The following is a 21,962-nucleotide window of genomic DNA, read 5'->3' as shown; positions in this document are numbered from 1 at the left end:
ATTGCAAGCATTTTCTTTGATTGAAAATAATAAATAATTTTTAAAATACATCTTTCCAAATTTTAGGTAGGCTTCTTTACAGATGTCAGAACTTTTTATGAAGAATATTTTATCTAAAGAAAATTCTATTCCCCATCTCCCCCAAAAAGACATATTTCCAATTCAAGGAGATCTTTGCTTCTCAGTACTTTCTCATGCATTGAGATCTCATTTTTGAAGCAACAGGCATACTGATATTTACTTACTTTTCCCTGACTGAGGGAGGGAGTATCTTATAGTTAAAAGAACATTGATTTTGAAACTGAGGATGTCCCAGAATAAAGGTAGAACAACTGTGCGCCAGAGGTCAAACTAGTATTCACTTATTCACAATTTCACCCAGGTCTCCTTAAAAACTGTAGTGGGAGAAATTAGCCCATGAGTGTATGAAATGAAGTGTGAATGATTCTATCTGGAAAACTATGAGTTGAATGGAGAAAGAGAGAAGTGAAATTATTCTCTAGCAAAAATCTGTTGGTGGTATAGTCCTGAAATTCACTCACTCTCTCATTTTTAATCATTTATAAAATGAGGAAGTAGAACATGATGTCAATGAGAACTTCCTGCTCCAAAATTCTATGGGTTATCCTGCATAAAGCCAAAAGATTTCCCCCCCAGAAGGAATTCAGTGTCTTTCTAGGGCATCTTGGAATGAAATTTCACTAAGACATTTATAAGAAATACTTTTTCTTAGATTGCTCCAATGTATTTTCACAGGTCTGGTTGCTTGAGTAAAAGTGATGAGAAATTTAAAAGGAAGTAATTAATTCATCTCATCTTCATGTTAGACAAGGAAGGCCAAAGTCTGGGCAAGTGTAGGCACTCTGAGTTTGGGGAGAGATAGTTTCAAACTTCAGAGGAAAAATAAGAATTCTCCTTATTCTATTATTAAAATTCTAAAGGGGAAGCCAGTCTAAGAGGAGCAGGGTGCTATTGTTTGCCAAGAAGGGCAGTGTGGTGTAACGGATAGAATGCTCGATCTGGAGCCAGGTATTCATCTGTGGCTTCATAACATGGTCATGCTTCCCTATAGTGGCAATCTCTCTCTTTTTCCTGCTATCCTCTTTTCCCCATCCCTTTCTTCTTCAGTCCAATCTATCTAACCACTCACCAATCCATATAATAGAGCCTTGAAGATATTGGTGACTCCTTAGCCTAGATCAAAGCTGCTGCTGCTTCTTCCTTTTTTTTTTTTTTTTTTTGGTAGGCCGGTGAGGTTTAAGTGATTTGCCCAGGGTCACACAGCTAGTCAATGTCAAGTGTCTGAGGCCAGATTTGAACTCAGGTCTTCCTGAATCCAGGGCCAGTGCTTTATCCACTGCGCCACCTAGCTGCCCTCAAAGCTTCTTAAACTTTGGGTTGCAACCCCATATTGGGGTCATGTAACTAAATATGGGGGGGGGTCACAAAAAATTGGCAACAGTAAAAGGTTATCAGAAGAACATTGTATACAGTATCAACAACATTGTGTGTTGATCAATTGTGATAGACTTGACTCTTCTCAGTAATACAATGGTCCAAGATACTTCCAAATGATAGAAAATGCTCTCCAAATCCAGAAAAAAGAACTGTGGCATCTAGATACAGAATGAACCATACTATTTCTATGTTTTTGTTGTTTTTCTTTTTTTCTTTTTCCCTTTTGCTCTGATTCTTCTTTCACAGCATGACTAATGCAGAAATATGTTTAATGTGATTGTACATATATAACCTATATCAGATTGCTAGCTGTCTTGGGGAGGGGGGAGGAAGGGGAGGGAGGGAGAAAAATTTGAAACCAGAAATCTTATAAAAACAAATGTGGAGGGGCAGCTAGGTGGCACAGTGGATGGAGCACTGGCCCTGGATTCAGGAGTACCTGAGTTCAAATCTGGCCTCAGACACTTTACACACTTGCTAGCTGTGTGACCCTGGGCAAGTCACTTAACCCCAACTGCCTCACCAAAAAAAAAATGTGGAAAACTATCTCTACATGTAACTACAAAATAAAATACTTTTATGATTAAAAAAACAGTAAAAGGTTATTTATACCTCTTTTCTATACCTATATACCTGGGCTCATGTAAAAATTTCTTGGGCAAAACGGGGTCACCAATGGAAAAAGTTTAAGAAGCCCTGGCCAATCTGACAAACTCCAAAAGCCTTAGTCTGATATTTCCCCCAACTCTAGCAAACAAAGGTATTAAGGAGGCAACGGAAGCCTGATCCTTAGAGCTTCATCAGGACCATTATCATATCTGTGCTTACCCTGATCTAGTTCTTGCCCAGGCCTTTATCACCCCAACAATTAGCCAGATAAGAAAACTCACCTTTTGGGGGCAACTAGGTGGTGCAGTGGATAAAGCACTGGCTCTGGATTCAGGAGGATCTGAGTACAAATCCGGCCTCAGACACTTGACACTTACTAGCTGTGTGACCCTGGGCAAATCACTTAACCCTCACTGCCCCACCCTGACACCTAAAAAGAAAAAGAAAACTCACCTTTCTAATAAATATATCTTTATTCCATGTCTGTATTTCTTCTATGGCATCATTCATCATTTTTTCTTTATATAGATTGGCCTGTTCTTTTTCAATGACTTCTTCCTTACTAGACAGAAGAAAGCATTTGCTCCCTTTTGCTCTTCCACGACCTGTAGGACAGGATTTGCCATTGATTAAAGGTTTTCAGACTTGAAGACCACATCAGTGCCATCAGAAAAGAGGAAAACAAAGGACAATGTCTATGGTCTTATCTTGCTTTATGGGACAAACACGTTCCCTATTTCCAATTTTTAAAAATAGAAACTCCTTAGCTTGACCTTTAAGGACTTCCACAATATGGTTCCAATCTACCTTTCTAGACTTACTTCACAGTATTCGTTTTGATACATTCTACATCCTGGCCAAACTAAACCACCACTTACTAGCTGTGTGACCCTGGCCAAGTCACTTAACCTTCACTACCCCACAAAAACAAACAAACTAAATCACCAGGTATTCCCCTATGCCAACATGGCATTTTCTTCTGCTTGTCTAGACTACTTCCTGGATCTGAAATGCACTTACCCCTCACCTCTACCTTCCTTTTTTCTTCCTTCTCTTCCAGTGACACCATATTTCAGGATTAATAGTATTCTTTGCTCCCTTAAATATTCCTAGAATATTGTCTGGATCTCTCCTTTGTTCCCATCACTGAGTACCTTGTGTTTTGGTTATGTATGTGAATTCCCTCTAGAAATACATGCATACACATATGGAACATAAATTTACATACACAGATTCATACATACACACAGAACCATGTCTATTCACGCATATACAGAGAAAGATATAGATATAGATATAGATATTCACACAGATAGACACACATGTGAAAATGTGCCATATTTTAAGAGGTAGCCAGGTGATAATGAATATAGAGAGAAGTAGGCCTAGAATTAGGAGGACCTGAGTTCAAATCTGGCCTCAGACTCTCACTAACATGTGACCCTGGGCAACTCACCTATTCTCTGTTTGCCTGTTTCATCAATTGTAAAATGAGGGTAATACTAATAGCACCTACCTCCTAGGGTTGTTGTGAGGAACAAATGAGATAATGGTTGTAAAGCACTTAGCACAGTGTACTATATAAATGCTTGTTTCCTTCTCTCTCTCTCTCTCTCTCTCTCTCTCTCTCTCTCTCTCTCTCTCTCTCTCTCGCACAGTACTTAAAATTTTTAGGGTTGGTTTGTTGGGGGGCACGATGGGGGTGGGGAGATAGACAGTGCAGAGCTATAATTTCATTGGTATAGAATATCTACCTTTACCAATGCAGATGATCACCTTCTCTGCCTCTTATCTCTTAAAGTTCCATGAGGCCCTATTTGTCAGAGACTGGACTTCAGCCAAGGTCTTCCTAACTCTGAAACATGCTGTCCACCACTATTCCATGCTGCCTCTCAGTGTTGATACACAGTAGACACTCTGTTTTTGATTTGAACCACTTCCATGGCAGCACAGGAAATGGGGAAGAGGAGGCAAAAGATGCAGCCCCATCATTTATTATCTATGTGATCCTAAACAATTCCTTGAACTACTGTGGGCTTCAGCTTTCTCATATGTAACATGCAATGGTAAAACTAGATCATTTCTAAGGTCCTTCCCAGCTTTAAATCCAATGAACTTCCAAACAATTAGAGCTGCTTAAAAAATGGAATGAGTTGCCTGATGATGTACTGACCTCTCCAGTGGAGATACTTTAGCAGAGCTAGTATTATCACCTGTCAGAGAGGTAGAAGGAACTTATGTTTCCTGAGAAGATGGACTAGTTGGCATTTTTCCAACCCAGACCATAATTAAACTATATTTTGCCATATATCTGTCTCTTAACCTTTTAGTCTGTGTTGAGGTCCCCTTTGGCTCAGAAGGCAGGGACAGGAGCTAGAGTGAAATTAGGAGCCTGACACAGGGAGAATCAAATAAAAAGCATTCGTTGGTTGCTTATTTTGTTCCAGGCATTAATTACTGGGGATACAGAGAAAGGCAAGAGGAACAAGAGAGGATGAGCCAGGGGAGTTTCTTTTTCATTTAGAGACTATAAAAAGTACCCTTAGTAGTAAAAGTTTTCCAGAATGTTCTATGTGTCCAGCAGAGATGCAGCTGGGAAACTACATGGCCCCTAAATTCCTTCCAACTCTGGAATTCTTTTTATCTAGAAAGGTAGGATCATATGGCGGGTATAATCCTACAAAGTTAACTGGTTAGGCTAACTGAATCCTTTATCTCCACAACACTTATTACAATAAAAGCCTACACTTGGGTTCTTCCTCACAATCAATTAAGCAATGGTACAAGTACAGGATAGCTAGACAAAATTGATATGAAAAATAATATGGGGTTTTTACTGGATTACTAACTTGACATAAGCCAACCATATGACCTGGCAGCCCCAAAAAAGTCATTTCAATTTTATGTTGCATTAAGAAGTAGAAAGAGGAAGGTGAGAGTCTCACTGTACTAGTGAGATCATATCTCTCCAAATTTTACTTTTAGAAAGGATATGGACATTTTCTACAACAGTTACAAACACTACATCTAACACCTTATTTAATTTCTTTATTTAATGTTTTACTTTATGTTGATACTCAGCAAATCAGTGAACATATTATTTCTGTGGTTGCATGTATCATGAACTTGACAGATGTGTGGATAAAACCTTTCTGGAGGAAAGCCTTTAAAATTGAATTTTGGTATACTTAGTCAATTATTTTAAAGTAAGCAACAAACACATTGTATTCTCTACATGCCTCATTAAACCATGTAATAAGATGTGTTACAAAAAATAATCCACAATATCCTGTTTAATCTCTTCTTGTGTTTTCATTAAGTCAACTCTAGTTAGTGGCAAAATAACAAATTAATGGAAGAATTAGTTAAATACTAAAGAACCTTAAACAGTCTGAAGTAGGGCATGGACTAGCAACAAAAACAAATCACTAATTTACAAATTCATACCATCTGGGTTGGTTTGGCTAGAATTTAGAATTTGTGACAAATATCTTCAATCCCTTCCATGACCAATGGAGTCACAAACCCAGATGTTGTCAAGAGAGTTTTTAAAAAAGCAAAGACTGAGATAAACAAAAAATATTGTAGAGATTGAGTCTGGTCTAAGCAAGAGAATCAGCTAGTTGAAAACAATGACACCAAAGTTTCTCTGACCTCTGGTTTGAATCATCTTGATGACGTTGCCAACATATTCATACAAAATGACCAGATTGCATTGTGCGATGTCAATGCCTTCATCAGCAACTGAAGTGGCGATCAGAATCTTGTTCTCTCCTTTGGTTCTGAATGTATCCAATACACCCATCTGTGATGGGAGAGTCATACCTGTGTTGCAGTGTTAGAAGTCAAAAAACAATAATGGAATAAAGCAAGCTCAACTTTGGAATCCCACAAAACAGACAAATAAAAAAATTGATCCTCATAACTAAAAAGACCCAGTTATGATAACGGTGAAATAGAACAGATTCAGTGTGAACCTCAGCAAGTTACTTAACATCAATTGGCCTTAGTTTCCTAACCTGGAAAGTGCGGAGGAGGGGGGCGGGGGGCTGGGGGAAATCCTTGTAAAGCACTGCTAAGATAGAGTTACAAGCCTGGTGTAGTATTGTTCCAGGCAAATCATAGATCCAGATGAGTACCGGATTGTAGAGGCAATCTAATCCAACACTTTCATTTTGCAATTCATCTTTCATCATCAACGAAAACAACAAGAGCATCAATATAGTACTTTAAGCTTTAGATGTTATCTCCTTTTACCCTGACAACAACCCTGGGAATTAGGTGCTATTACTATCATCCCTATTTTATGAATGAAAAGACGGAGGGTAAGTGACTTGACCAGAAACACACAGCTAATAAAATGTCTGAGGCTGAATTTAGACTCAGGTTTTCCTGGCTCCAGGCCCAGTGCTCTGTCTACACCACCCCCTACCTTCCTCACTTGCCTAAGTGCTTGCCCAAGATCACAAAAGGGCAAAGAGAGATGCAAAATCAAAGTCCTTTTCCACTGCACCACACTTATTCTCCAGGAAAAGTCTTAGAGAACAATCTCTAGTGCACTGGGAAAATACTCTGTAGCAGACTAGTGGAAAAATATGGTTAAGAATGATAGAGAACGGGGCAGCTAGGTGGCGCAGTGGATAAAGCACTGGCCCTGGATTCAGGAGGACCTGAGTTCAAATCCGGCCTCAGACACTTGACACTTACTAGCTGTGTGACCCTGGGCAAGTCACTTAACCCTCATTGCCCTGTAAAAATAAATAAATAAAAATAAAGTATATGGAAAGACCCCAAACAACTAAGCACCTAGTAATGGCTCTTTACAATTGTTTTCAAAAACCCAAATATTACACTCAATGCACAGCTGGTTGGTTCAGTAACCAATAACAGTATCCTAGAAAAGGATGCTCTGATTTGCTAACAATATCTTTAAAAGTCAAGCCTTTTCATGCAAAAGCCAAGGAGTGTCAAAGAAGCAAGAGGAGATAGAAGAGGCAAGAAATACAAAATGAAGTGGAAAGCAAGTAATAGAGACTAGACAATAAAGAGAAGTAGCAATTGCAGCAAGGAACAATGAGCACTCCAGGGTTGAAGAAGAGTATAGCCATTTGATGAGGAGTCAAAGAAACACTTGCTCCTCAAGACCCCTTAGAAGCAAAGGGTTAGGACTTATGATATATGAATGGGAGGGGAAAGAGTTGCCAAATAGCCACCTGAGCTTCAGTGCCACCCCAGGGCATCAATGGCCACATTGAAGGCCCTAAGACAGTTCAGAAGTAGATATGAGGAAAGATACTCACCGTGTACAAGATCACACCTTATCTATATTCTCCTTAAATTGTATTGCTGAGGGGCAGCTAGGTGGCGCAGTGAATAGAGCACTGGCCCTGGAGTCAGGAGGACCTGAGTTCAAATCCGGCCTCAGACACTTAACACTTACTAGCTGTGTGACCCTGTGCAAGTTACTTAACCCCAATTGCCTCACCAAAATAAATAAATAAATAATTATTTAAGGGGCAGCTAGGTGGCACAGTGGATAGAGCACCAGCCTTGGAGTCAGAAGGACCTGACTTTAAATCCGGCCTCAGACACTTGATACTTACTAGCTGTGTGACCCTGCGCAAGTCACTTAACCCCACAATGCCCCACAAAAAAACATGCTATCTCCAGAGAAAGAACTAATGAATTCTGAGTACAGATTGAAACATACTTTTTTTCCTTTATTTTTCTTGGTTGGTTGTGTGTGTGTGTGTGTGATTTTTATTGCATTATTCCTAATATGAAAATGTTTTGCATGGCTTCACATGTAAAATTGATATCATATTGCTTACCTTCTCAAAGGGTGGAGGAAGAGAGAGAATTTGGAACTCAAAATTTTTATAAATGAATGTTTAAAACATTTTACCTGTACCTGGGAAATATTTAACAAAATAAAATAAATTTTTTTAAATGCAGCTATAGCTATATCTATAACATGGCAACAGCTCTGATGCCTCCTGCCTGTGTGACCTTGGGCAAGATTCAAAAGCCTCACTTTCATCACTTATAAAAGGAGAAGATTGGAAAAGATGACTTTGAAGATGGTGGAATAAGACAGGAAATACTGGACTCCAAATTTCTTCCACAAATGAGACAAAATCAACTCAAAACAAATTGGAGAAATAATTGAAAATAAGGTATGCTGACCAGATGTCATCCGTCTGTGCCTGTGGGTGAAGGGTGAGCTTGTGCCTGGTAACTGCAGTAGCAGAGGGAAAGGGACCCTGCTTGCCATGGGCACTCACAGGAAAGCAGAGTCCCTGTGTTTTTTTTTTTCCAGGGCAGAGGGGAGAAGTGAAGTGTGAAGCCATGTGAGGGACTGAAAGGAACAAGAACATTTGTGGTGACCATATAGCTGAGGGCCCTACCCATGGATCAGAGGCAAAGAAGAGTGGCCAATTTATATCTCTAAAGACTTATGTCAATAAAATAGAGAAAGAGCTGACTTAGATAACTATATTTCAATATAATTATTTCCTTTGTAATCCTTTATATATTCTTTTATTCACTTAAAAACATCATTATGAGAAAGGGCCCATAGGCTTCATGAGACTTCCAAAGGTACCATGACCCCTAAAAAAGTAAAGAACCCATAGTGTAGAGACTAGAGGGCTCTTTCAAATGTCTTCATTGGAGTTGATGGGGTCAGTATAAGTTCTGAGTTTATTACCCCCTACATTTCCAGTTAAGGTAACAAGCTTGATCTCATTAGCTCAGGATGAATTTTTCATTAACATAAATAACAAATATTAAACATCTATTAAGGGCAACGTCCTAGGGGAGGGAAGGTAGTCTGTAGTTTATCTTGTAGACTAGGGGTCACTGACCTTTTCAAGAGCTTAGATTTCTGTTTCATTTCTCAACTCCTATCACCACAGAGGTGGTTGTCAGTGGAGCTGGGTGATGCTGTACTTAATAAAAGTTGGATGGTGGTAGCATTGGCTACAATCATCTAATTACAGAGTGGGTGTGATGATCAGCCATCAAAACTTACTGGTAGATCATACTTTATTAGTTAGAAATGAAAAGCATTTCATGAAAAGGGAGTGACATCTATTGATTTTTAGTCAGATTAATTTGTGTGAAAGAACCACCACCACAAGACAATCTAAAATAAAGGTTGCATAATTACAATGAACAAACTGGCCACAAAAGAAGAATTATGAGAAGATACCACCTCTCTTTGCAGAGGTGGTGGGGAGGGGGAGGACTAGAAAGGGTCTATAAATGGGGACCATTCCATATATTGTCAGATTTTTTTCAATGTATTGATCAGTTTTGTTGATTTTTTTTACCTCTTTTCCCTCCCCTAAAGTTCATAAGGAATAATTTCCTGACAGGAGGAAGTGGAAGATATAGGGGAAAATTAAATGATATAAAAACAAGAACTATCAATAAAAATATTTTAAAAATAAAGTTAAGGACTTACACTTATTCATTCTCACTCTACAGCCATTCTAATATAAAATACCTGTATTCTGATTTCTTTTGCCGCGTCCAGTCAATACAACAGGTTTTAGATAGCTAAGTTTGGGATTTTCTTCCATCCATTTCTTCAAGGCCTAAAGTACAAATTATCCATTAGTAATTATTTTCAGAGAAAAGCCATGAGCATGTCAGGTGGCCTATATGACAGAGTACCAGACTAGAGTCAGAAAGACAAGGGTTCAGGGACTGCTTTGGGGTTTTAGGCTACTTTTGTATCCCTGGTGTTTAGTAGAGTACCAGCCACACGGCATATGCTTAAGAAATACCTGCTTAAACAGTAAAATAAAGCTGGATGCTATATAACAACAGTAATAATAAGCTAGCTTACTTGTCCTTCCAAAAAAAAAAAAAAAGGAAACGTGCCTTACTTTTTTCACTGGAGAGGTAGGGACTAAAGATATGGACTGTTGCATATTCTCAGACATGACTTTAGTTTTATTTAACTCCTTTTTTTCCTTTTTTATAAGAGAAGGCTCACTACTGGGTTTTGTGGAAAGGGAAAGGAGTATCCAGAAATTATTGTTATATAAGCAAAAGACACCAATAACACTTAAATTTTTAAAACTGAATTTAAAAAAATTAAATAACCTAGCTAGCTCTCCATTCTGTAAAGTAATTTCCTTAATGTGTCACCAGACATACCGTATGAATAACTTAAACAAGCCCTGACAAAATTTTACCAAAGCAAAGAATGTTGACTATGAAGGGAGGAGAAAGGGGAGAATGATTTGGCTTTTGGTGGATTGGTTGGTTTTTTGTTTTGTTCTTGTTTTTCCTAACTACTTCATAGAACACCAGCTAATGAATATTTTGGGTTCATCTTGTGGATAGGGTCACAGATTCTGACCCGGAAGGGACCCAAGAGGTCAGCTACTCTCTTGTTCAGTCATGTCCGACTCTTCATGACTCTATTTGGGTTTTTCTTGGCAAAGATAGTGTGGTGGTTTGTCATTTCCTTTTTCAGCTAATTTTACAGATGAGCAAACAAAGGCAAACAGGGTTAAGTGACTTACCCAGAGTCACACAGCTACCAAGAACCTGAGGTCAGATTTGAACTCACAAAGATGAGTCTTCCTGACTTCAGGCTCTGAACTCTATTCATTGCACCCTAGCTGCCAGCTACTCTAGCCCCTTTGTTTTACACTGGAGGAAACTGAGACCCACAAAGGAGGCCTAACTTTCTCCAAGGTTACACAGATAGTAAATAGCAGAACCATTAGAACCCAAATCTTCTACCTCCACATCTAATGTTCTTTCCATTACCACAGAGTACTCCTTTCCAAAGTTTAGAAAAAGATGGCTTACATCTGCCAGAGCTCTTGTCTTTACAAAGAGAATAGTCTGGGTTTCTGGGTTCTGGTGATATTGTTCGTCCAAGACAAAGGTGAGGTCACCCAACTTGAGATTCTCATTGGCTGGATCTGCGGAAATAGCTTCCAGTTCCTGAAGCTTTTCTGGGGGGAAAAAGGGGGGGGGTGAGTGAAGATACATACTTTTTTTTATTAAGGCCTCCTTAGACTCATCAGTAATTAGAACATGAGGCTTCATGTAATTAATAATTAGAACTACACAGCACAACAGATAGAACACTGGCCCTGAAGTTGAGAGAACCTGAGTTCAAATCTAACTTCAGACACTTACTTGCTGTGTGACCCTGGGTAAGTCATTTAACCCCAATTGCTTTAAACATCCAGGGCTTTTTGAACATTTACTGTAATTTGTAATATACCTGCTGTGAAATACTTGAATAAAGAGGACAAGAAAAAAATTTAAAAATAAACATCCAGGGCCATCTCCAGTCATCCTGATAGATATCTTGCCGCTGGACCCAGATGGCTCTGGAGGAAAGAGTGAGGTTGGTGACTTTGCACAGCCCTCCCTCACTTAAATCCAGTTCACTGAAAGTCATGACATTACCCCAATGTCATGGTCATCTTTGAGAATGAAGGCAAACAACAACACTTAGAACATACTCTAATAGAAGTAGCTCCAGAACTGGTCTTCTAATCTCTGGCCAGGTTTTAGTGCAACTAAGGAAAGCTAGAGCCCTTTGAAGACTACAGAGAACTATATAAAACAAGCAGTTACTGGAGGAACTCAACATGTGAAGACTATTTCCTCTGCTGGATTAATTGAGCTCAATCTTTAGGGACTAGGCAGTATGGTGGGACCTCATGGTCAGAAAGAAAGAATTCAAACACAATGCCAGACACTGACAGTCTTGGGCAAATGATTAAACCTGTCTGCCTCAGTTTTCTCATATTTAAAATGGGAATATTAATAGCATCTACCTCTCACAGTTATTTTGAGAATAAAACAAGATTTTTTTGCAGGGCAATGAGGATTAAGTGACTTGCCATGGGTCACACAGCTAGTAAGTATCAAGTGTCTGAGGCCAAATTCAAACTCAGGTCCTCCCGAATCCAGGGCCAGTGCCACATAGCTGCCTCAAAACAAGATATTTTTAAAGTGCTTTACAAACCTCACAATGCTATATGCTACTAATGCTATTATATCCTTTTTTCATCCAAAACATTTCTGTATAAGATGTTGCTTTAAAAAAACTATAAAAAAGTGAAAAATTATGCTTTAATCTTCACTAAATTCATCAGTTCTCTTTCTCTAGAGGTGGAGAATATTTTCCATCATGGATCCTTTGGAATTGTTTTGGACTCTTGATCAGAGTACCAAAGTCTTTCACAATTGATTACCACTACAATATTGTTACTGTGCAATTTTCTGGTTCTTCTCACTTCATTTTGCATTAGTTTATATAAATCTTCCCAAGTTTTTCTGAAATTATTCTGTTCTTTTTTTTTTTTAGTGAGGCAATTGGGGTTAAGTGACTTGCCCAGGGTCACACAGCTGGTAAGTGTCAAGTGTCTGAGGCCGGATTTGAACTCAAGTACTCCTGACTCCAGGGCCGGTGCTCTATCCACTGCGTCACCTAGCTGATCCTCTGTTCATTTTTTAACAGCATAATAGTATGCCATCACAATCATTTAACCTTTCTCCAAGTTATTGGGCATCCCTTCAATTTCTGATTTTTTGCCACCACAAAAATAACTACCATAAATATTTTTGTACATGTAAGTAATTTTCCCTTTCCTTTAATAGTATTATATCCTTGTATTTTAATCTCCTCAAAATAATAAGTGACTCCAGCAATGTATCTTACAACTCATACTTGACTCAGAATTATTTCCATAATCTGCTACATTTCACTATGAGTTGAAATGTTCACTAGGAGTGAAAAATCCTTCTACCAATGTAGATAAGTACCTGTTCTGTAATTTCTTTTTCTTTTTTTTTTTAACTTTTTGGAGGAAATTGGGGTTAAGTGACTTGCCCAGGATCACACAGCTTGTAAGTGTCTAAGGCTGGATTTAAACTCAGGCCCTCCTGCTTCCAGGGCCATTGCTTTATCCATTGCACCATCTAGCTACTCATGCTCTGTAATTTCTAATATTGGGGAGTTGTCTGGGAGCATTTAGAGGTTCTTTGATTTTTCCAGGACTATATAATATATGCCAGAGTCAGGCCTTGAATCCAAGTCTTTCTGACTGAAACCAAATCTCTAACCATTCTGCAATATTCCTTTCACAACCAATTTTATGTGTTAGATACATAGATGACTTGGGGCAGCTAGATTGCTCAGTGGATAGAGCACCAGCCCTGGATTCAGGGGTACCTGAGTTCAAATCTGGCCTCAGACACTTAACACTTACTAGCTGTGTGACCCTGGGCAAGTCACTTAACCCCAATTGCCTCACTAAAATAAATAAATAAATAAAATAAAATAAAATAGATACATAGATGACTTACTGTGGTGTTTGGGAAATGTGTCACTACAGGGCACTGGTCCCCAGTCTTCTCCATCACTCTCTTTCCCCAACAGAATTACCTACCTTCAAACTGATGAATGAGGTATTTTTCAGTCTCATCAATTGATTCTGCTGCTCTAAAGAATTCTTTCAAGTATCTCAGAGCTTCTTGGATCCGAGCATCTTCACTGATGATAAGGGCATCGTTGTATTTCTATTTAGAATTAAAGGTGAGGAATCACTAAGAATAAGATCATTATAAGCCAAAACAACTTGAGGTTAGCACTTCCAGATCTCAAATTATATTATTAAAAAATAATTATCAAAACCTATTTGATACTACAGAAAAATAGATCAGTGACTAGATTAGAAGAACAAGTGAATTCAATAACCCAATAATAACCCCCCCAATAACTGACCCATTGAAGAATTTCCTTTTAATAAGAATTGCTTGGAAAACTGTAAAGCAATCTGGCAGAAATTAGATTTAGACCAGCATTTTACATCAGTGGTATCAAGCTTAAATAGAAACAGGAGTCACTAGCCCATACATAAGGATCCCTGTAAAGTCTAATATTATTCTGTTTTATCGTATCCGTATTTCTATTGTTAAATATTTCCTAATTCTATTTTTTTCTTTTGGGAGGGGGGCATTGAGAGTCACCCAGAGTCACACAGCTAGTAAGTGTCAAGTGTCTGAAGCTGGATTTGAACTCAGGTCCTCTTGTATCCAGGGCCGGTGCTTTATCAACTGCTCCACCCAGCTACCCCCTCCTAATTCTATTTTAATCTAGTTCTGGCACAAAGTTGGGTGGTGTCAAGGGGAGGCATGCAGCCTGCTGTTGTGTGTCTGACAGCTCTGTCTTACACTATATAATGCCAGAAAGCCAAAATAGATATGTGAACCTGAACTAGTCACTTTACCTTAGTTTCCTCAACAGTAAAATGAGAGGTGGCATTAGATGGTCTATGTTTCCTTCCTGCTATGAATAAAATCTCTTTCTGAAGAGGTAGTTTAGTTATATATTTGCTAGTTCTGATCAGTCTCTTTGCAAACCAGCATCTGTCAAAGGAGTGCTAAGTGTTATAATAGTAATCTGACTCCTAGTTAGCTTAAACTACCAGGCCAGATCTTAGACCTATTTAGAAAGACAATTAAAGGTGGCCAATCTGCTGAGAAGGAAGAGTAGTAATTTCAACAGATAAGTCATCATAAAGAGAAAATGACTATTACCTAGTTTTCTATGGCTGAAACAGTTAAGAGGAAAAGTCCCATCAGCTCTCTCTCTCTGTCATCAGCCCACCCCCTGAAGACTCTTTCTTCATTCAGGCCTTGAGACTCCCCCACATGTATCTATAGAAGAGTTCCTTTTATATGGGGGACAAGCCTCATTGCAGACCTTGTGAAGGCCTTCCTTCTCCTGGGTCAGAGCCAGAAATAGACATCACACTACCTCACTTCCTACCTTTGGCTCCCATGTACCACAAGTAAGATTTCAACTCTCTGAATGGACATGAAAGATTCAACTTGTGTTCTTCAAGCCGGACTGAACCTGTGACTAATGCAAACCTATATTTTGCTCTCTACCAAGAGAAAAAAAGATTGCAGTTTCCATTAAAAGAAGAAACAACTGGAGAAGCTGTGGGAAAATTGGAACACTAATGCATTGTTGGTGGAGCTGTGAATGGATCCAACCATTCTGGAGAGCAATTTGGAATTATGCCCAAAGGGCAATAAAGCTGTCCATACACTTTGACCCAGCAATACCACTTTTGGGTCTTTTTCCCAAAGAAATCATGGAAAGGGGAAAGGGACCCACATGTACAAAAATATTTATAGCTGCTCTTTATGTGGTGGCAAGGAATTGGAAGTTGAGGGGATGCCCATCAGTTGGGGAATGGCTGGACAAGTTGTGGTATATGAATACAATGGAATACTATTGTGCTGTAAGAAACGGTGAGCAGGAGGAGTTCAGAGAAACCTGGAGGGTCTTGCGTGAGCTGATGATGAGTGAGATGAGAAGAACCAGAAGGACATTGTACACAGTACCATCAACATTGAGTGTTGATCTACTGTGATGGACTATATTCTTCTCACCAATTCAGTGGTACAGAAGAGTTCCAGGGAACTCATGATAGAAGAGGATCTCCAAATCCAAGGGAAAAAAAAAAGAACTGTGTAGTATAGATGCTGAATGAACCATACTATTTCTTTTGTTTTTGGTGCTGTTGTTTTTTCTATTTTGAGGTTTTTCATCATTGCTCTAATTTTTCTCTTATAACATAACAAATACAGAAATAGGATTAATGTTATTATGTGTGTATATATATATAAATAACCTATATCAGATTACCTGCTGTCTAGGGGAGGGGGGAAGGAGGGGAGGGAGGGAGAAAAATCTGAAATTGGAAAGCCTGTATAAACAAAAGTTGAGAACTATCTTTACATGTAACGGGAAAAAAATAAAATACTTTATTAATAAAAAAAGAAGAAACAAGAATAAGAGGATGAGAAAACATAAGGACAAAGTAGGCACAGCTGGTTTATGAATATGAATATTGAAGATAGAACGAGGGCAAAGAACAGAATGGAAGGAGAGAATAAAATATAATAAAATAAAGTCTAAGAGTCCAGAAAAGGCTACAATGAGGTGACAACATGGTACAGTGGAAAGAGCACTATCTCTAGAATCAGAGGGTGTGGATTCAAATCCCACCTCTCATACCTACTACCTGTGTGACTTTGGGCAAGTCACTTAATTTCCTTGGGCCTCAGTTTCCTAATCTGTAAAATAATAACTATGTTCCTCTGATGACCGTAAAAGACAATTTCTGCCTATCAGCTGTTTCTAGGCCAAAGGCTACCCAAAAACCCTAGCTTACTCTTCTCTCTGAATAGCCCCAGTGTAAGCATGGGCCTCCTACAAACTTTCTTTGGAGGTCCTTGGGAGTCAAGGCACAAAGCTAGTCTATACTGTGAGCTTAATGACAGCGTCACCCAGTAAAACTGAGGGGAAAAAAGTACTTACCCGTAAATGTGAAGTATACAGAAAAAGCTCTTTACAAATCTTTCTTTCTTTCTTTTTGTCCTCCATTTGCAATAGCATGCACTTTTTGTGGACATCAATGGCCCACTGTTCATATTTCTGGGTTCCAAAGACTCTATTCTGAATTTTAGATAAATTCTCTGAAAACCAAACAAACATAATTCAGCACTGTTCATGAATTGCAACCACTAAAGCTTTAACAACCTCACTCCCAGTTCCACCTCCCTTGAATTTTAACCAATGAGGGCATTAAGACTAACCTGTGATTCCAAATAAATCACTTCCTTTCCCTGTACATCACTTTCCTCATCTTTAAAATGAGAGAGCTGGACTAGATAACCTCAGATCTCATCCAGCTATAAATCAACAATCCTATGAAATGCTCTGACTTCGGAAATATTTTCTTCTGACAACCAAAGCTACTGAGGGAAAATATTTAAATGCCCTTAAAAAATGATTGATTTATTCATCAAAAGAAGGAGAATAAGATAAGAACCAGTTAATGAGGATTGTTGTGGAAAAAAATTGGGGTTTTTTGAGTCAGAAGATCTGTGTTCAAATCAATTATTCTCTGAGTAATCATCAGTGTTAGACACCTTAGTTTCTTCCATCCTAAAATGAAAAATTAGACTGAATGATGTTTAAGATCCCTCCTATAGTGGGCAGCTAGGTGGCACAGTGGATAAAGCACCGGCCCTGGATTCAGGAGGACCTGAGTTCAAATCCGGTCTCAGACCCTTGACATGTACTAGCTGTGTGACCCTGGGCAAGTCACTTAACCCTCATTGCCCCCCCCCCAAAAATTCCTCCTAGTTTCAGATTTTTTTTTTATCCTGCCTCACCTACCCCTGGTCCAAGGTATGACTGTATACAAATAATTCCAAAACAATGTGTATGTTGAGTGCCATTTAAGTAGTATAGAAAAGAGTATTGACTAAGAGGTAGAGGGACTCTGGTCAGATCTAATGATAATGATGGTACCATACTATCAAAGTTAAAGCACAAGTACTTCCTTTCTTTTAGCAGTCAACAACTACACAAATGGAAAGTGACATGTTGCTATTGTTTGTAATCGCATTATTGGTTATTTCTGCTTACATGATTTTGAGGAATAAACATTATAGATGGGGCTTATTTGGAAGCATCACAACATAAATTAATTATTTTTAAATGCTGTGCTCCTGCTAGGCCTATGCCAAAGGAAGTCAGAGCCAGAAAATCTCTACATACCAAAATATTCATAACAGCACTCTTTGTGAATACAAAGAGTTGGAAGCAAAATGGATGTCCAACAAATGGGAATATCCAATAAGGTATGTTACATGAATGTAACAAAATATCAATTGCCATAAGAAATGAGGAATATGAAGAATTCAGAGACATATAGAAAGACTTATAAGACTGACATATAAATCAGCAGAATCAGGAAAATAATATTGCACAATGATTACAACAATATAAATGGAAAGAACAACCAAAGAAATTGAATGTTGTGCAATTATAATGCCCAAGTTTAGACCCAAAGAAGAGATGTAAATATATTTCTCTCTCACCTTTGCAGAAGAGAGAGGACTATGGGTGCATACTATCAGACCTCAATGGTGTGTTGGTTGGATTTACTGAGCCACTTCCAGTGTTTTTTATTCTTTGTTTGTTAGAAATGGCTAAGTGGGGGCAGTTAGGTGGCGCAGTGGATAGAGCACCAGCCCTGGATTCAGGAGGACCTGAGTTCAAATCTGGTCTCAGACACTTAACACTTACTAGCTGTGTGACCCTGGGCAAGTCACTTAACTCCCATTGCCTTACCAAAAAAAAAAAAAAAAGAAATGGCTAAGTGGGCAGGAGATAGGGGAGGTATATTGTTGCTAATGAATGACATGAAAACAGAAGAGATTTAAAAAAAAAGTAAGTGCTACAGAAATCTAGAGGAAGGAGAGATAGAAGCTTAGTGGTGGGAGAAAGTGGAAGAAGGACAATTTCTTTTTAAGACCCAGATCAAGAGCTAAGATTTTAATAGTAGAAGATGGTTTGGGGGTGTGACAGTTGGTTCATTCCAGCTAGAGGAAACATGAAGAGCAAAAGCAGAAAAATATGCCAGTTGTGTGTTCTAAAGACAAGTAGACCAGTTTAGCTGGCATAAAGGATTCCCTAGCTGTAGGGATTTATGATCTCTAAGGTCTTTCCCAGTTCTAAAATTGATGCTTCTATAAGTAGGAAAGGAATAAGTGATAAAGCTAGGTAAGAGCCAGACTATGATCAACCTTAAAAGCCAAGGTATGGCTAAGTCTATATCCCAAAAAGATCACAGAAGAGGGAAAAGGACCCACATGTAAAAAAATCTTTATAGCAGCTCTTTTTGTGGTGGCAAAGAACTAGAAATCGAGGGAATGCCTATCAATTGGGGAATGGCTAAACAGGTTGTGGTATATGAATGTAATGGAATACTATTGTGCTGTAAGAAACAATGAGCAGGAGGAGTTCAGAGAAACCTGGAGGGACTTACATGAACTGATGATGACTGAGAGGAGCAGAACCAGGAAAACACTGTACACAGTAACAACAACATTATGTAATGAATAATGGTGATAGACTTGGTTCTTCTCAGCAGTGCAGCGATCCAAAACAGTTTTAAAGAACTCATGATGGGGGCAGCTAAGTGGCACAGTGGATACAGCACCGGCCCTGGATTCAGGAGGACCTGAGTTCAAATCCGGCCTCAGACACTTAACACTTACTAGCTGTGTGACCCTGGACAAGTCACTTAACTTTCATTGCCTCACCAAAAAAAAAAAAAAAAAAAAAAGAACTCATGATAGAAAATGTTCTCAACATCCAGAAAAAAGAATTGTGGGTTATGCATGCAGAATGAACCATACTGTTTCTATTTTGGGGCTGGTTCCCCCCCTTTTTTTTTTGAGGTTTTTCTCTTGTGCTCTGACTCTTCTTTCACAAAATGACTAATGCAGAAATATGTTTAATGTAAGTAAACATATATAGCCTATATCACATTGATTTCTGTCTTGGGGAGGAAGGAGGGAAGAGAGGGTGGGAGAAAAATTTGGAACTAAAAATCCTATAAAAACAAATATTGAAAACTATTCTTCTGTGTAACTGGAAAATAATTTTTAAAACTTTATTTATTTAGTTGTTTGTTTGTTTGTTTATTTATCTATTTATTTTTTGATGAGGCAATTAGGGTTAAGTGACTTGCCCAGGATCACACAGCTAGTAAGTGTCAAGTGTCTGAGGCCGGATTTGAACTCAGGTCCTCCTGAATCCAGGGCAGGTACTCTATCCACTGCACCACCTAGCTGCCCCTTAAAATACTTTTTAAAAGAAAAACCCAAAGTATGGAGCTTATACTTGATTCCATAGGTCAAGGGAAAACACTAAAATATATAGAATAATATAAAAGAAAAATTCATCTGGCAGCAATGTGTAAGAATGAGGAAAAGAGAGGCTACAGGTTGAGAGATCATTTGAGGGTACTATAATAGCCCAGTTCAACTTTTACGCTGTTGAATTCTGTCTAGTCCCACATCCTGTATCACTCCTCCTGTTCAAGTCCTGCTGTATCTACCTTTGCATCACATCTTATACAGGCATACCTCATTTTACTGCTCTTTGCTTCACTTCATCACCTTAGATCAAATATAAAATCCTCTGTTTGGTTTTTACAGTCCTTCATATTTTGGCCCCTTCCTACCTTTCCAGTCTTCTTTCACCTTACTGCCCTCTAAGTACTCTGTAATTCAGTAATACTGGCCTCCTTTCTGTTCCTTCCACAAAACACTCCATTTCAAGACTCCATGCATTTTCTTTTCTTTTCTTTCTTTCTTTCTTTCTTTCTTTCTTTCTTTCTTTCTTTCTTTCTTTCTTTCTTTCTTTCTTTCTTTCTTTCTTTCTTTCTTTCTTTTTTTTGTGGGGCAATGGGGATTAAGTGACTTGCCCAGGGTCACACAGCTAGTCAGTGTTAAGTGTCTGAGGTCAGATTTGAACTCAGGTGCTCCTGAATCCAGGGCCAGCGCTTTATCCACTGCGCCACCTAGCTGCCCCCGACTCCATGCATTTTCACTGGCTGCCAACCAAGCATACAATTTTTTGCCTCATCTCCACCTCCTGGCTTCCTTAGTGTCCTAGTTCAAAATCCTACCTTCTACAAGAAGCCTTTTCAAATCTTCTTAATGGTAGTACTTTTCCTCTAAAATCATCTCCAATTTACTATACATATGTAATTTATATATACATACACATGTATGTATATGTATATATACACATATGTGTATAACATTGTACACAAACACATGTTTGCACATATTTGTTTGCATGTTGTTTCCAGAATTAGCTCAGGGACCTTGATCTCATCGGAGTGGTCTCATGGAGGGAATAGCATCCATCTCCTCCATTAGACTTCAAGCTCCCTGAATACAGGGACTATTCTGTGCTCTTTGTTTTTGTTTGTTTGTTTTGTTTTGTTTTCATTTTGCCTTTCTTTATTTCCTCACTGTTTAGCACAAAGCCTAGCATATAATACGCACTTGTTGACTCGCCGGGTCTGGTATAAGGTGAATAAAAAAGCCTTAACTAAAGCAATATCAGTGGGACAGGAAAGGAAGGAAGGAAAGAATGCATGAAAGAAAGAAGATCACATATCATCAATGAATATGGATTCAAAAATTTTAAATAGGGGCAGCTAGATGGCGCAGTGGATAGAGCACCAGCCCTGGATTCAGGAGTACCCAAGTTCAAATCTGGCCTCAGATACTTAATACTTACTAGCTGTGTGACCCTGGGCAAGTCGCTTAACCCCAATTGCCTCACTCAAAAAAACAAAACAAAAACAAAACAAAAATTTTAAATAAAATTCTGTCAATTGACTATAGCAAATTATTTCAGGAATCAATCATTATGACCAAGATGAACAAAGATGGTTCAACATTAGGATCAACATATTCACTCCTATTAAAAACAAAAACATCTTAGTGGATGCAGGAAGATCACTTAGACTTGGGGCTCACTGGATTTCAGGGGTAGGGAAGAAAGCAAAGTCAAAGATGACTTCCAAAGAAGAAAAATCATGCTCCAAAAGCTAGGGGAATGACTAGTGCCATGGAAATTCAAGATGCAAGAAGTGATCTTCAGTGTTCAAAGGATCAGTGATTTTATCCATGGGAGTCAGACCTCTAGAACGACAGATGACATCCCCTGACAATTTCATGTTTTTCCATGGCAAAAATAATAATAATTCCTTGGTAACTGGTCTTTTGTTTGATAAGCCTCTTAACCAGTTTGGCTCTTGGAAAATAGATGTGTGATATTTCATGTTGGCCCCACGCTTAAAGCCTGTCCAACTTAGAAGGACATGCTATAATTTATGTACTGCTGGCGCAAACCTTGAAAACGCTTCCACATCAGAGAAGCAATTGGTAGACAAGACAGTCAACTATATTTAATGCATCTGAGAGGTCAAGGAGAATGAGTATGAAAAAACAGCATT

General features: G+C 38.6%; 1 protein-coding gene across 1 annotated transcript in view; it reads right to left on the bottom strand.

Moving 5' to 3' along the window:
- DDX58 (DExD/H-box helicase 58) overlaps positions 1 to 21,962 on the bottom strand; it is a 55,776-nt gene that overhangs the window by 7,325 nt on the left and 26,489 nt on the right. Inside the window, exons 11-16 of the mRNA XM_043975232.1 lie at positions 16,448 to 16,605; positions 13,503 to 13,632; positions 10,900 to 11,048; positions 9,578 to 9,668; positions 5,722 to 5,892; positions 2,521 to 2,672 (exon numbers count right to left, since the gene is read on the bottom strand). Coding sequence (XP_043831167.1) covers positions 2,521 to 2,672; positions 5,722 to 5,892; positions 9,578 to 9,668; positions 10,900 to 11,048; positions 13,503 to 13,632; positions 16,448 to 16,605 — 851 coding nt within the window. The remainder of the gene's footprint in view (positions 1 to 2,520; positions 2,673 to 5,721; positions 5,893 to 9,577; positions 9,669 to 10,899; positions 11,049 to 13,502; positions 13,633 to 16,447; positions 16,606 to 21,962) is intronic.

The sequence above is a fragment of the Dromiciops gliroides genome, chromosome 1 (assembly GCF_019393635.1).
Source record: "Dromiciops gliroides isolate mDroGli1 chromosome 1, mDroGli1.pri, whole genome shotgun sequence".
NCBI classification, from domain to species: Eukaryota; Metazoa; Chordata; class Mammalia; order Microbiotheria; family Microbiotheriidae; genus Dromiciops; species Dromiciops gliroides.
This window is presented reverse-complemented; position numbering and strand designations above follow the sequence as displayed.